Genomic DNA, 15,076 nt, shown 5'->3' with positions numbered 1-15,076 from the left:
TTCGGGAAACGGTGCGAAACGCCAGCTCGCGTTGTGACTGCGAGTTCGTGAACATCGAGTGAGATCTGTTAATGTTTGCCTGGGCATGCGTGACACCGATAAAGCTATGAACGTTACTTTGTGTAGTTGTCTGTCTGTTTTCACCATCAATGGTCCACCTTTCTGGCAAAACTGTGGCTTTGTTTTTCTTTTTTGTTGCTCAGGACGAATATCCGTATCTTTCTGCATTTTCATGTTTAATTAGTGGGCGCTGGCTGCAGGCACTAAGCACGGTCAGCTATGCCATCCAAGGTTTACGGCTGCGCACGACGCAGCAAACACAAATCTCTGTCGCCGTCAGCCGCGTCGTTTCGTTGCTCTCAGCGCAATCTTCACCGCACGCACTGGTGCTCATAACTGCGCTGTAATGGCCTAACTTTCTTGCAATTTGTTTAGAAGTGCTTACTAACAAGATACAATCCACCAAGGGTGCTCTGGGAATGTGTAAAGTTGTGTTAAATGCTGAAACTTGAATAACTCTAACGAAATTCCCGATTTAATGAAGTTTTTTGCTGCATGTACAAGTTCGTTATATAGATGTTTGAATGTAGCAGCATATAATCAATGAATATGGAGTATAACAAAGGTATTTTTGTGTTGTATGCAACCTCGTTGTAAGCAGGTTTGACTGTGCTTGATGTGACAGCTGTAGTTGCAGCCTTGGTGCTATTCAGGTGAGCTGAGGACTGACCCTCACATATTCCTTTTTACACCCAGGTCGCACTGGTGTCATCCGGAAGCCCAATCAAGGGCACCACACTCACGAGCCTGGTGACAACACCGGGCAATGCTGGTGCAGGAAGGGCGGTGCGCCGAATCTTCACGACACGACCCGTGGGCGCCACCAACAGTGCAGACGGCATCACTAAGATTCCCATCAGTGCCATCAGTACCAACGCGCCAACGCTGATGCCCAAAACGACGGTGGGCGGCCCGCAGCAAATCATCGTGCGTGCCCCCGTCGGTGCGGGCCAGACACGGCCGGCGGTGATTGCGGTGAGGGGAGTGGTGCCTGCGACTGCCGGCGGCGCCAATGCGGTGATCCGCCCCGCCCTGGGAAATCCGACGGGCACGGCTGCTCCCGTGAGGGCGCAGATTCAGATCATCCAGGGTCCCAACGGCCAGCTCCAAGTCCGGGGACTTATGCCTGGTGAGCAGTGCTGTATTTTTTAAATCCCCCAGTCAATTTAAACACCTCAATCATTTCAATCACCTCAATCATGTCAGCCGCAAGACGAAGGCTTTCTTCCAGTAACCTCCAATTATCCCTGTCTAATGCTAGCTGACACCGTCATATACCTGCAAATTTCCTAATTCGATCACACCACCTGGTGCTCTGCCGTCCCCGACTACACTTCCCTTCTCGTGGCAAACATTTTGTAACTGTCGTAGATTATCTTGTCTATGCATTACATGCCCTGGCCAGCTTCATTTATTCTTAATGCTAACCGCATCGGCTACCCCCGTTTGGATTCTTGTTCTGCCAAACATTGGCAAGTTTTGCGTGCTGTCCTGACTGCCGCTTTGTTGCTTGCAGGTCAACAACTCATCCGTCTGCCAGACGGCCGTCTTCAGCTGCTGACGCTGCCTGTGCAAGCTGCGCCAGCAGTCGCGACGACGACGGCCGGTGCGGCCAACACATCCCAGCCGCAGACCATCCAGATCACCACACTTCGTCCGGCCATATCCATCGCACCGGCCACGGGCGTGGCTACGGCGGCCCCTGCGGTGGCCACTGCCGTTGCAGCCACAGCCCCCGCCGTGGTCGCTGCACCAGCAGCGGCACCCCAAACAGCTGTTTCTGTAGCACCAGCTGGCACAGTACAAATCGTTTCTCAGCCAACGCAGCAAATAAAGGTCAGTGGCCGTGATGTACGGCACCATTGTGAAATCGGATGGATAACAAGGAGTGGGTGCTCCTTTACAACAGCAAAACCTCACTAATTCGGTGTCGGTAAAATTATAGAATTGGTACAGTCCTATCATTTGCACCGGATAAATTGAAAAGCCCACGCAAGTCCATCTGGATAATTCATAGCATCCGGTTGTGGCCTCCGAAACTGGCATGCTGCAATGCGATTCTGGTTTCAACATCTCAGAGGCAGTGTAAGAAATATGACAGACATGACACGTTTCTGGCTCCTGCAGTTGCTCCTATCTAGTAACGATTGCTTCTGGCGCTTGCAGTACATAAATGCATGGCCTTCGAGATTGGATCCGAGAGAGCCATCGCTGGGACTGTGATTTGGAGACCACCGATTGAGTAAGCATTAGATTCCGCGATGTAGGCACTGATGAACCTTACAGCTGTGCAAAGTACCTACGTCGTGTGGCAGCGGGCATTAATTTAATGTGTTTCTGCCCGCTAGAAAAGACGCAAGTCACAGCATCATCAACAATAAGCGTGGTGCTTTTGCTTTTCCGTTTCTGATTTTTCCCATGCAAATATCAGCTGCGTCGCATGTGTAATGTTTTTTTCCACTGCTGGTGTGTTGTGTGCATACGATTCCTACAGCATGAATATTTTCAGCCACGTAGGTATTTCTGCTGGTGTACGAAGACGGTAACAGAAGTGATGGACTAACTAACCTGACTACTTGAATGTAGAAGCAGACATGCGGACATTGTAGGTCAACGTGGAAGACTGCAGTTATCAGCAGTGGGCCAGTAGGTGATCGTAGATACAATACTGAGCCATCTCATGGGCCTACTTTATTGACAGTATCTCGAGTATATTGCACCTAACTCCAGGGAGTAGTGAATGGATCATTACAGATTTGCTAAGGAAAATTTTAAAAACTCGTTTGTAATGGCATGTAACAAAAAAGGGTGCTATAGAAATGAAGGGGTAGTTTTACATTGCCTATTATAATAGAGTGGCAGTCACAACAAAAGAATGTTTCAAGCAATAAGGCAAGCAGAGGGAGTCCTGCATATATGTGCAGTTAAAAATAAAGAAATTGCTACTTTTTTAGATGAGTTTAAAAATGCAGTCATTAGCTGCGCTGTGATCTCACCTGGAGCGAATTTTCTTCAAAAGACCATTTCATTATGATATCCTTGTGAAGATAGCCGAGATATTACTTGCTGTGTATCAAAAGAATGACTGTGGGACCAGATTCACGCACGATGTAAGCTCTCTGGTTCTGCTTCTCGTCTTTTCCTGCCGTTCGACATGCCTGCGCATTCAATTTATTTAACATCTGTATGCAAAAATTCTGGATGGCAGCGCCACGATGTGGTGCAGGGTTGTTCTCCTGAGAAGGCAACCAGTCCTCACCGGCCCTCCCTCGAAGTCAAAAATTCGGTTTCTCCCCACTTGCAGGTGCAACCCACGGTGGTGCTCTCAGCGGCGCTGCCCGCCAGTTCGGCTGCGGCCGCCGGCGCCGTGGTCACCTCCACCCAGGCCACTCTGGCCCCGAAGCTCATCCAGATTCGGCCACAGTTGACCACAACTGTACCACAGCAGATCCTGGGCACGCAAGTCAAAGGTGAGGCTCAGGCGCATTTCTGCCGTCGGCGTCGGCGTGATGTTCCGTGTAGAGTCCACATAGAATAACATCGCAACCGTACGCTGTGTGTGCGAGGGGGAGCGGAGGATGGTGACTCAATCTCTCGTGCACAATGGAGGGAAGTGGGCAGGAAGCGCACCGTCTTCCAAATGCAGTGAGCGGGTGCGTTCTACTACTACGGCAGCGGCTACTTCTTATGGCGCGGCTCAGCACGGCCATGCGGGCCACATCTTGAAAAAACAATCTGCGATGGGGACAGAGTCTAGGCGCATAGAGAACTGATAGCGTCGTGCACGCCGTGTTTTTAGACGTTGGTGATGACAGATCGTGTTTTCCGGCTTCATACTAACCGGTTAAATATAAAAATGCGTAATTGTATTAGGTCATTTTCTTGTGTTCTCGGTCACAAATGTTGGCACCAGGAAATCATACTAAATGAGATCGTATCAACGAAATTCTACTATACATCACAGCCATGTGGATTGCAGTGTTTGCGAACTAAACTGTTTGCTGCTGTAATTGAACTTTCTGGCAGCAGAATATTGACGCTGTCCGACTGACTCGCAGTTTTGCCAGCGGTGAGGCCCCTGGTGCAAGCGGCAGCAGCTGGTGCAACACCCGCCGCCACCAGCGTACGGCTGCAGGCAGCGACAGTGAGCATCCCGGGGTTGGCCACCGTGGTGGCTAGCCCAGCCTCAACGGTGGGTGCCGCAGCAGCGACGCCGGTGGTGGCCACAAAAGCCGTGCTGGCGCCGGCGACGACGACACCGGTTAAAGGTTGGCACCAGTCCTTTTATTTCTGCTTGTTGCACTGTGTGGGTGACTCCTTTGTGCTCTTGGGACAAAGGAACGACAACGCACTAGTGCAAACAATCACAAGGGCATTTATTGCACCTTTCATAGATCAATGCCTGCTAGCCGAGTTGCTATCCACAAAACATGCCGATGGGCGCGCGACAAATCTGGGAAGTCCGACTCACCGCGACTGTATAGCGAGCGAATATGTTTGCCCCATGCTGGATCCCAACGCCTGGTCGTTCGTGTGTTTGGTCACGCGAATGGTGGCGCGTTCGAAGGCGGCCACGCGAGGTGGTCTCACAGAAGCATGGGTCGGCGCGCACGTGCGGGACGTCCTCGCTGTTCGCCGACCCGCCGGGAAAGAGACAGCCTGTTCTCCCCTGCGCCTCCAAGTAACCCTGCCATGAAGCGGCGTTAACAGCGCAACACTCGCGCCTTCTCTCGCACTGCACCCCAACCACATCGACCGCCGCGGGCATCACGCAGGTCACGCGGGGAAGCCGGATTACAGTACAGGAGACGCGCCATGCAGGAAAAACATATCAGGGGACGCGCGAGAGTCGCGCATCCCCACAACTGGTTCTGGTAGATTTAGAGTGGGCAACCAGCTTTTTATTTTTTAAATACAGTCGAACCTCGATATATCGAACAGCGCAGTGATCGCAAAATAGTTCGATATAGCCAGAATTCGATATATAAAATCACGTATAAAACGCATAAAAAACTAGCACAAATCGATCAATGAACCAATCGTGGCGCAATAGATACTCACATGAAGCTTCAAACAAAGTATTTATTTCGTTCGCTGAAAGTACTGAAGCAGCGTAGCCTGCTTCATATTGGCAACCGCGTGCTTGACCACGGCGTCCTCAACATAGTCCAAACGGTCCACAAGAGACGGTCCAGTGCCTTCTATTGCGCCGCAGTAGCGGCGTACAACGGCCAAAGCAGCTACAGCCTCAGTTGCAGTCGGGAGCGGGCCAACATCAGCGCTTGCTGGATCAGCCTCGGCAGCTAACTCCGCCACTGTTTCGGTGCTGTCGTCACCGCCAACGAAGTCCTCAATGCACACGCAGTGTGGCTCAGCACCGACAAAGCGCTCCAACTGGCTCCACGGCCGCTTCGATCACGCGCGCACAGCGGGGGCGCGGGCGCGCGTGATTCAGGCGGCCGGGCTGGCTCACGGCCAATCTCTAGGGGCGTGCGCGCGCTCCTCTCGAGACTGGCCGTGGCTGGCTCCAAGCCGCCGCGAGTGTACGCCGCTATGTTCAAATGGCGCCTTCGGCGCAACCGATGTGGGAGCTGTCATACGCAGCAGTCTGGAATGCCCATCGCGCCGCCGCTATCTTCGAGTGTGTTGCGGGAAAGCTCACCTCCTGTCAAAAGAGCGCACTTGGTCTGGGGCGGCGGAGTTCGATACCGTATTTACTCGCATAATGATCGCACTCGCGTAATGATCGCACCCCTGAATTTTGTCGTCAAAATTCGATCTTTTTCATTTCCCGTATAATGATCGCACCCTGAACTTGCCGCAGCGATATGTCGTGTGCCAAGTCTAGCTAATAATGATCGCGCTTACCATCTGTCGAATGCTACGCGAACGACTCGTATGCACGCACCCAACATGCTTAAGTAGATGCCTCATTTCATTACTTTCATCACTTTCCGCACAACCAAACTTGCCTTTATTATGGGTAGGCTTTATAATGGTTGTAGTCATCAAAAACAAAAAAAGGCGCCTTTCGATTCTTTTGATCTGCACTCGTGAGCACGCAACAAATCGCGCACGGCAATGATAGTAGCCACGTTTACACTGATACGTTAAAAGTGTACCCTGTTCATACGCCAACGCTTGTAACACAGCTAAGATATTCGCCCACCCTTAGCAGAAACGTGCCGTGTTAGGATACGTAGTAGTGAAAACAGGTGCCGCAGTTTCCGCAGCACGCCGGCCATGGGTTTCTGTCACTGGCACCTAAGCGCGCCCATCTGTTTCTGTCCTCTCAAAGTGGACATGGCTACGTTATTGCCGCAAACTTGCCGATATTAACAATATTATTCATCACTGACACGGAAGAAACTGTTTCAATGCACGTCATGTACTCACGAGAAGAAAAAAAAAAGATCGCGTTCGGCTTGCTCCGCCGGCCGCCATTTTTGTTTTGGTGTCCCGCACCCGCATCCCGCAGCAAACGCGGGACGAAAAAAAAAAATTTTTTTTTCCGCGGGAAATTTAACCCGCGTAATGATCGCACCCCTGAATTTGCGTCAATTTTTCCTGACAAAAAAGTGCGATCATTATGCGAGTAAATACGGTATATCCATTTTACATCCGGCCCCGTTCGAAATAAAAAATTTAAAATGCATGCGATTTTCCACGTGATATAGAAAGTGTTCGATATACGCAATAATTCGATATATCCGTGTTCGATATACCGAGGTTTGACTATATCTATAGGGTATGCGGTTTGTTTGTGCTCGTCTCTCTTTCTATCTCCGCCTTCCACTCTCTCGTTTTATTCCCCTTAACCCATCCCTCTGTGCAGGGTAGCCAACTGGGACTACCTCTGGTTAACCTCCCTGCCTATCTGTGCATCCTCTCTCTCTCTCCAGTGTAGATCAATGTCTCTGAATGTTGCGATTGGGAACATGAGCCATGCCACCTGAGCAAGGCGTAGGGGTGTGCAAATAGCGGTTTTTGAGACTGAATCGAATGCGAATTGAATATTACCAGAAGCATATTTTATCGAATCAAATATCGAATAGTTTTCTAATAATGAACTGCCATTATCACTATTAATTTAAAGCGATGTTCGCATCCTAGTATTCTTAAAGTTAGCAGGTTATGGAGCGTTGTTTATTAAAAGCACAAATGGAGCATTAGGAACAAACGTAGTTTCTTCGCATACACAGGGCTATTCAAAGAGTGCGTATGATTGCTGTGCAGCCTATAAAGTATGGCTACCTAAGTGACGTAGCCTGCTCCACTACGCAACTTCTCATGTTTTGTGTCTGTACTATGTCCGCCTGGGTGAAAGTCTACCATATTTCTGCTCCAATTTTATGTTTATTTGTGCGCAGTTGATGTTTTGAAATATTTAAGAAGTGTTAGAAGGATATTTGCATTTACAAATAGTAACTATTTGATTCAAAGACCACTATTCCATTCGCTATTTGAAATTTTTAAATATTCACACACCCGTAGCAAGGCGGCAAGAGAGCGAGCTTGCTAGTCCAGTTTGAGTCGTCGCAGTGATTTGGACTACAGTTTCACTCGGCTGATTTTCGTAGAGCACTTGCAGCCTTTCTGCTGAATGACCTCAGCTTGACTTGAGCTCGCAGCTTGCCATTGAAACGTGCCTTCAGCATGCATGCCAGCATAGTCAGTCTAAAGAGAGCGGGAAACTTAGCTTGAGGGAGTGCTTCGAAGCAGATGTTGGAATTTGTCTGCTTTTTTTCGTTTGAGTTGCAGGCGATGAGTACACTTGCGAGTCAGTGCTCCTTAATATCTGACACGTTCCTTACCTTTTCGAAACGCGTGTTGTTTCATTTCAATGTGCATTTGTATTAAGTTAGTTTCTCTGATATCCGAAAATAGTTTTTGACTATCGTACTGCGTCGTCCCAACTCTTCAGTGAGGATAAGTTGTGGGTTGTGCCACTTACGTGTATTTTTTTTTCGTTCTCTGCTCACCTTAGCTGTGGCCTCTACTGCTGCTACTGCTGCTGCTGCTGCCGCCGCTACTGTTGCTGCTACTGCGGCCGCGAGTAACGCGGAGACGCCTGCAACTTCCGCCACCGTGCCAACCGCCCCAGCCAAGCAGGCGGAGGCACCGGCCACTCCCGTGAAGAGCGAAGCGCCTGCAGCTTCGCCCGTGTCCTCGCCACCAAACTCGCCACAGCAGTTCGTGCTCACCCCGGCCATAACACAGCAGAGTAAGCAGAGACTGCAGAGGTGTCTGCGCTGTACTGTGTCCACTATTGAAGGGAACACCCCTGCTTGGCAATGAAACTAACGCAGCAGTAGCAGCACTTCTTCATCCTTGTAACTCCATCTTTGTCAGGAAGTAGAGCCTGATTTGAACTGTGTATACAAACGTAGCTTGCAAGTCTTTCATGCCATTTCCCAGCTGCATGGCTAAATACAGAGTGAGTGTTGCCTTTTAAGCCTTGTAGCCGGATTACAGTTACCTCGTCTGCTGTGGTGCAGCATGCCTTGCCGGTTAACAGCAAAAGTGACTGGAAAAGAAGCGAGGTCTCCTGAGATATGAACTTGGCCAGCAGTTCTATGCATTGCGAAACTCGGCAGGTGCGACCACTTCAGACAGGAGAAACAACATACACATCGCTGGTAGCAACAGTTTGCGACACTTTGTTCAACCGCAACGTAATAGAAACACTTTTGTGTACACGAATGTTGTCATCAATGAAACATGAGAAATAACTGCATATAAACAATCATGTTGCTGCCAATGCCTTTACTTTAGTAGCTAAGCTGAACACGGTTGTTTACTGCTGTAGTATCTCTGTGCGCGTTAGATTCGAGTAAATACGGTACTCATGTGACCTTGACTCTGGCTAGAAGCGGGGCTCCCTCGAGAGGAAGCACACGCAGACCTTTGCTTGGAAAATTTCAGCTGTTCTCGCCCTCGGCAGCCGTTTGAGAGTGCGAACACGATTGCCACCATATCATCTACGTGCCACACTTGTCTGTTTCAAATGCCTGAACCTGTTGAGGGGCCCTTGAATTTCAGTGGCCCCTGAATTGCCATATCCAATGTGTTCACGTGTGCATCTTGTCTGTTCGTTGTTCTCCCCTGTGTGCAGTTGTGCGGCAAGCCTTGATGAACCCGCAGACGTCGCCCGAGATCCAGCAGAAGCTGCTGGCCCTGCAGCGACACCACCAGCAGCTGCAGCGTACACCCGCGGCCGTCACGGTAACAGCAGGCGTGGGCCGCAGTTCTTCCTCGTCGTCTTCGTCCTCTTCCTCTTCCTCCTCCTCTTCATCGTCCTCGTCTTCGTCGGGCGGTGGCCCCGCCTCCTCACCACCATTGCCAAAATCCAAGTCAACCGAACACAGGGATGAAGGGCAGAGGTGTGTGACGCGAGTGGCTTAGCGAGAATGCGCCTCCACCCCTCTGGCATTTTTTGTTGCAAAGTGTCGGTCATGTGGCCAGAATACAGCTTTAGAGTAGCATTTGCTAGCAAATGTAAACGCCTTATGTATGTAAAGGAATAGCATCTCCCGTACACTGTTGGGTTACTGCAGCTTATGTACGCAATGTTAACATACATTGTTTATGTTCACGTAATGTTCACATATGCAAAGAAATACTGTTGTCAAATGTGGCGGCAACCGTGGTTCCACTTTGTACAAATTGCTTCGGTGGTTGTGCTCTTGCTATCCTTGTTCCCGCTGTCGTGTCACAATTCGTGAAATCATTGGACGATTCTGGTGTCTGTAGGTGTGATTAGATGCGTTGGCACAGAAATAACAGGGTGGTTTCTAGTGGGTGGTCCTGGCTTGGACATGTATGGCACAAGGCACCAGATGGCACCCCCTGTCTTTTCATCGTTTTCTTTAGATTTGCATTCCTGTACTTGTGGGGGGTAAGCAGCAAGCCAACCGCAGTCACATTCATTCAAGGGATTTCATGGAAGTAGGATAGCTGACAAACATGTGAGCTCTTTCTCGAAGCCTGGAACATTCTAAGCATGATCTCCTTGTCACTTTCCTACAATCGAAACCTTGACACGCACCAGAGCACCCTGCAAAGGGCTTCCGTTTAACATATGCAAGGTGCCAAATTCTTTTATAAATCTATAATACACCGCTTGTAAGCCGGGAGTCGAACCTGGGTATATCGAACCCTGATATAACAAATTATTGTCTATGACAAACAGCTGTAAAATTCTCCTGAAGAATTTTGTATCAAATTGTAACTAGCATGCAATTTTAATAAATATTGGATAAGAAGAACGCATCTACTTATATCAGATGGGACTTCGTTTTGATGAGGTTCGACTTTCTTTTAATAAAAGCGACTGCATGAGCTGCCTTTAGTACTTCATGTATTCAAGAAAAACACTGTCCTCCACAATTGCAGGGCTGCAGTGTGCCAGCAAGTGCTCAAGGGGATTGTGGACAAGATCGAGCGCGACGAGAAGACGACGGGCCGGCGGCAACGGGCCAAGGCAAGTGCCGAGGAGAGGAAGGCGCGGGCGTCGCAGACCAAGCTGCACGAGGTGCTCGTGCGGCAGACGGAGTTCCTGCGGCGAGAGATCATGCGCAAGCGGGCTCTGATGGAGAAGGAGCTCCAGATTCAGATCCAGGTAGGCTGACATTTGCGTCTCCGGCTTCCTGCCTTGCCTTGCTTGGGTTGGCTTATCTCTGTGTCTGTCTATACATTATTCTGTTGTGGGAAGTGAGCTCACTCACAAGGCACACATCTGTTATTGTTCTTGTTGGCAGTTTTATGCGCTGCGTACAGTTATGTGTTTTTGCTTGTTATAAATTGGATTCTAGACAAGGCACTGTCCATCAAAATAAGCAGCAGAGTTCGGAAAGCAAGGTAAAGACCCGACGACTGTTTATGAGAACACGCTTACTTGTTTCTGTTTGCAGCCCCAAGGTTTTCCTTTTATGCTGTTTGACTGTGATTGTTTGTGGCACATTCTTTTATGTCTTGTCGTGATCTGCATTTTTTAATCTGCTGCGACTTCTTCGACAGTTTGTTGTTCAGTGGCTTTTGGGAATGGCTCTGCTCTGCACAGACGGAACTTCAGGCCGACCTGAAGCGACGAGCAGCAGCAGCCGCAGCGGTGTCCGCCCCGACGACGCTGGTTACGCCACGGATACCACCTCAGGAGAAAGTTGCGCAGGTAAGCAGACTTGGATACCTGCTTGAAGCTAGCATGAGAGGACTCTGATTTTGATAGATACTACCAGAGGACTCCTCGATTTGTTTTCCCGGATTGCCCAGGATTGTCCAATTGTCCGAGGCACTTCACACACGCTAGTGGTTATTGACTTAAAGCAATGTCCCAGGCAGTCTTCGGCAGCACGGTACAATAAATCAAAAAGACTTCCAAGTCCCTGTCACGGTGTATGTTATGTGCTTTTGAAGAAACATGTAAATACATGGTAAGAACTGTTCTTGGCAAGGGTGGGTTTTTGCCTTTCGCTGTTGCATCTTCGATGGCTGACCAAGCCACCTCTCACAGTAAATGTGGCTGCTTGGCTACTGCAGGAGCATAGCTTTACTGACAGTACTGAAATTTTTTACTTGTTCCATTAAAGAAAAGTTCAAGCCTCCTTTTAAGCCCTACAAGGAACACTGGCACTATGCGATAGGAAAACAACAAAACGAGTCTCAGGCCACCGAAGCCCCACCAATTCGACATGCATCGGCGTCTCGTGCGCAGTGATTTGCACAACGCTGCGCGTTACATAGATGTCGATTGCTACGGTTGAGTCTGTCGTGTTTTTTAGTTACTTCAGCTTGTATGTTTTCTTGGTAGTACATGTTGTCTCGTGTCTTCTTTCCAAAACATACGAACAAGGTTATACTGTACTTGGTGTTTCGCAACTCACTTTTACATGCAAGGAGCTCCTGTGGCAGATTTCCTGAAACTTTGAAACAGTGTGTTGGCACTCCTTTATCCTAACCTTAAAGTGACACTAAAGGCAAATGCTAAGTAAAGCTAAAGTGATAGAATAGTGCTCGAGAATCTCTAAGGCATCAGTGTTATCGCGACCAGACCCTTAGTAATCGAGAAATCGAGGCAAATGGAGGACATGCTTTCCCCCGGGACATTCAAGCACTCTTGCCCGATGACGAAAGCACTCCTCAGTCACTAGTACTGAACTACTCGTTGCAAAAAGCATCCTCGGATTGTATTGTAAGATCAAATAAATCGCTACTTGTCCAGTTCTATTTCATGTTCACAAAAAAGAACTCATTGAAATTACCGTTGACAACAACGTGGGTGGTCGAAAGGTTTCGCTTTCACTCGACTCTGCACCGCCCGCACTTTCGCGTTTCAGTACTTTCCTGATCGCGTAGTGCTGCAGTGGTTTTGCTGGCTCGCGAAACTCGCGCAAATTGCAAGTAGCAGGGAATTCAACTTCATATGATCTCGCGGGATGCCTGAATGGTCTACGCCACTCGACCAAAACAGCAGCTGCAGCGGCGAATCCGCTGCTGTCTTGGCTAGGTGGCGCCGTTTTATTCAGATGGCAGCAAAGAGTGGTGATGGCTTATGCAACGTCACTGCTCCCCGGTTTAGGTGGCGCGAGACTTGAATTTCAAAAAAGGAATTTGGACCCTTCTGATCAAATTTTCTCGTAAACTAAGTCTTTTCTTGGCATGAAACAAGTGTTGCGAGGTTTCTAGAAAGGTATATAAACAGTCCACGGCGACTTAGTATTTGCCTTTGGTGACCCTTTAACTCTTTAGTGTCTGTTTAATTGACATTCTCTGTGCACGAGTACTGAGGCATCTTGACTCTCTGTGGCGGCCTATTGAATGTGAACACTGTGTGGCCCTCTTGCAGGTGATGCGCACCTTGGAGAGCAGCAAGCAGCAGGCCGCAGCTGCTGCGGCGGCAGCTGCGTCACGCAAGCGGGCGCAGTCGCAGACCAGCGAAAGCGACGTCTCGCCGCCACCGGCACCAAAGCGGCCGAAAAAGCAGGCAAAGGTGCCGACCGCGCAGCGGCCGCCGCCGGCTCCATCGCACCACCGTGGCGGCAGCGGTGGCAGCAACTCTGCGACACCTGCCAGCCACGCCAAGCAGCGTGGTGGCGCTGGCGGGGCGGCTGTGAGTCAACACAAGCTGTACTGCATCTGCAAGAAGCCGTACGATCCTTCCAAGTAAGCACACCTGCCTTACTTCTTTCCGTGGCCTCGCACTACTTCGACAAAGAAGAGTGCTGGGCCATGATAACGTGATGATTCCGTTCAAATGCCATTCCTTGTCGCGCATCGTCAGTGGTCAGCTGTGCCGTCTGCATTATCAGTAACATCGGCTCGCCACGAACGGTGGATGACAAGAGTAACATAGAATCGAGTGGAAGGAATCTATACGTAATACGGGCCCTGTTTAGTCACTTCTAGGTGCATGTTGCAGCAAAAAGTCCACCCGACATGCGGACTCATGACGGTGGCATTCTGGTGGTGGTGGTGGTGGTGTTGCAGCAGGCTATTGTTCTGAATTGGCAATTGTCCCACCTTAACAACTCTTGCGGTGTCATCGCGGGTGTTTCACCAGATGTTCGTCGATCACTCTTAAGGATACAATTGGCTCTGCATGGCATTCTGTGACTTGACGCTGGACGCGTCAGTGTCTACAGGTGACGGCGCTTCTCGTGCAGTGCTAAGCATGTTGCCTTTGGCACGGTAACCAAATGTGTACAGCTTTGGGTTAGGACTAACCCGGTTGTCTAAATTGACCATAACGGAAATGTATTAGAGTGCCAGCATACAACTTTGGATTAGGTATAGCCATAAAGTAGTCTGTTATCAAGATTGACCCGAACCAAATGTTCTGCGTTGAGAGTCAAGTTTTTAACGTAGTTTGTAAAAGTGGTACCAGTGGTGAGGACGAGCGCTTTGTGTGCAGGTTCATGATTGGGTGCGACCTGTGTTCGAACTGGTTCCACGTCAAGTGCATAGGCTTGACCGAGGTTCAAGCCAAGGCCATGGACAAGTACGTCTGCAACGAGTGCCGGAAGGACCACAAAACTTCAACGCAGGAACTCTACTGTCTCTGCAGGCAACCCTACGACGAGTCTCAGTAGGTTCACCACTGGCTTCGCCCCTGTAACATTGTGTTGCACCGCAGCTGGGCGTGCAGTCCTTGCTCTGTACAATCATGTGGCTCACGCCTACCGATCTAATAGTGGAGCCTGCCTCTATCTTGTTATTGCTGGTTTTACTATTTGAAGGTTGAAGGTTGAAGGTTTATTTCCGCAACTGGTGTTGCGAGGACAGCCAGGGAAAAAGCTGTATAGACAGCTTGAGAGGTCCAAGTATTTGTATATTTGTACAAGTATTTCAGCACACCACTATGTCAAGTTCTTGTACTGCACATAGTCATTTGCACTTTAAATGGCAAGGGACTTGGTGTGTGCCAGTACTGCTAAGAAATAGCATCCTTCAGGGAGAGCCATACAATCATGTTGTCACTGATAGATTCTTGCAACACGTTGCATCGATTGCTTCATTTGCATCGAAGACTAGCCATGTGCCCATGTAATGTGTCTTGACCGTTGCCCTACTTCGGCTGTAGTGGCTGGTTCATTGATGTTCTGGAAACCGAGACATGTCTTGCAAAAAACTCGCCATCATTGATTTGCATCAATGTCTTGCCTTCTATAAGCTGCAGCATATACGACAGGATCGATACTTGTACTAGTTGGTTGAACGGTGCAGTAGATGCATTGCTTACCGTCATTGCTCTCTGTGCCGCATCCATTTCTTGCATTGCAGTTCATAATGCAAGTGCGGAGGACGGCACTGCCACACAGTTAGCCTCCAACTTCACTTGTAAATGTAGCCATATAAAAGCCAGTTTTTGTTTTCTGAAATGCCTTCAAGGTCCATGGCTTTTTATAGAATGGTTTGGAGCAAATTGTTTTAAGTATTCGTTTTTTCCAAGCACTGTTGAAATTTGGAACAACCTAGCTGGTTCCTTGCGGAAAAAACCTAATGAAGAGTTTGTGAAGAG

General features: G+C 49.2%; 1 protein-coding gene across 2 annotated transcripts in view; it reads left to right on the top strand.

The window, feature by feature from the left end:
- E(bx) (nucleosome-remodeling factor subunit NURF301 E(bx)) overlaps positions 1–15,076 on the top strand; it is a 56,140-nt gene that overhangs the window by 35,619 nt on the left and 5,445 nt on the right. For both annotated transcript variants that reach the window (XM_065454200.2, XM_065454199.2), the window contains 10 exons: positions 757–1,189; positions 1,577–1,896; positions 3,365–3,530; positions 4,119–4,328; positions 8,048–8,284; positions 9,176–9,443; positions 10,456–10,681; positions 11,123–11,230; positions 12,905–13,221; positions 13,970–14,143. In XM_065454200.2, the coding sequence (XP_065310272.1) occupies positions 757–1,189; positions 1,577–1,896; positions 3,365–3,530; positions 4,119–4,328; positions 8,048–8,284; positions 9,176–9,443; positions 10,456–10,681; positions 11,123–11,230; positions 12,905–13,221; positions 13,970–14,143 (2,459 nt within the window). The remainder of the gene's footprint in view (positions 1–756; positions 1,190–1,576; positions 1,897–3,364; positions 3,531–4,118; positions 4,329–8,047; positions 8,285–9,175; positions 9,444–10,455; positions 10,682–11,122; positions 11,231–12,904; positions 13,222–13,969; positions 14,144–15,076) is intronic.

Source organism: Dermacentor albipictus, chromosome 8 (genome assembly GCF_038994185.2).
Source record: "Dermacentor albipictus isolate Rhodes 1998 colony chromosome 8, USDA_Dalb.pri_finalv2, whole genome shotgun sequence".
NCBI classification, from domain to species: domain Eukaryota; kingdom Metazoa; phylum Arthropoda; class Arachnida; order Ixodida; family Ixodidae; genus Dermacentor; species Dermacentor albipictus.
Note: the sequence above shows the minus strand (reverse complement) of the source record. Positions and strands in the feature narration are given on the sequence as shown.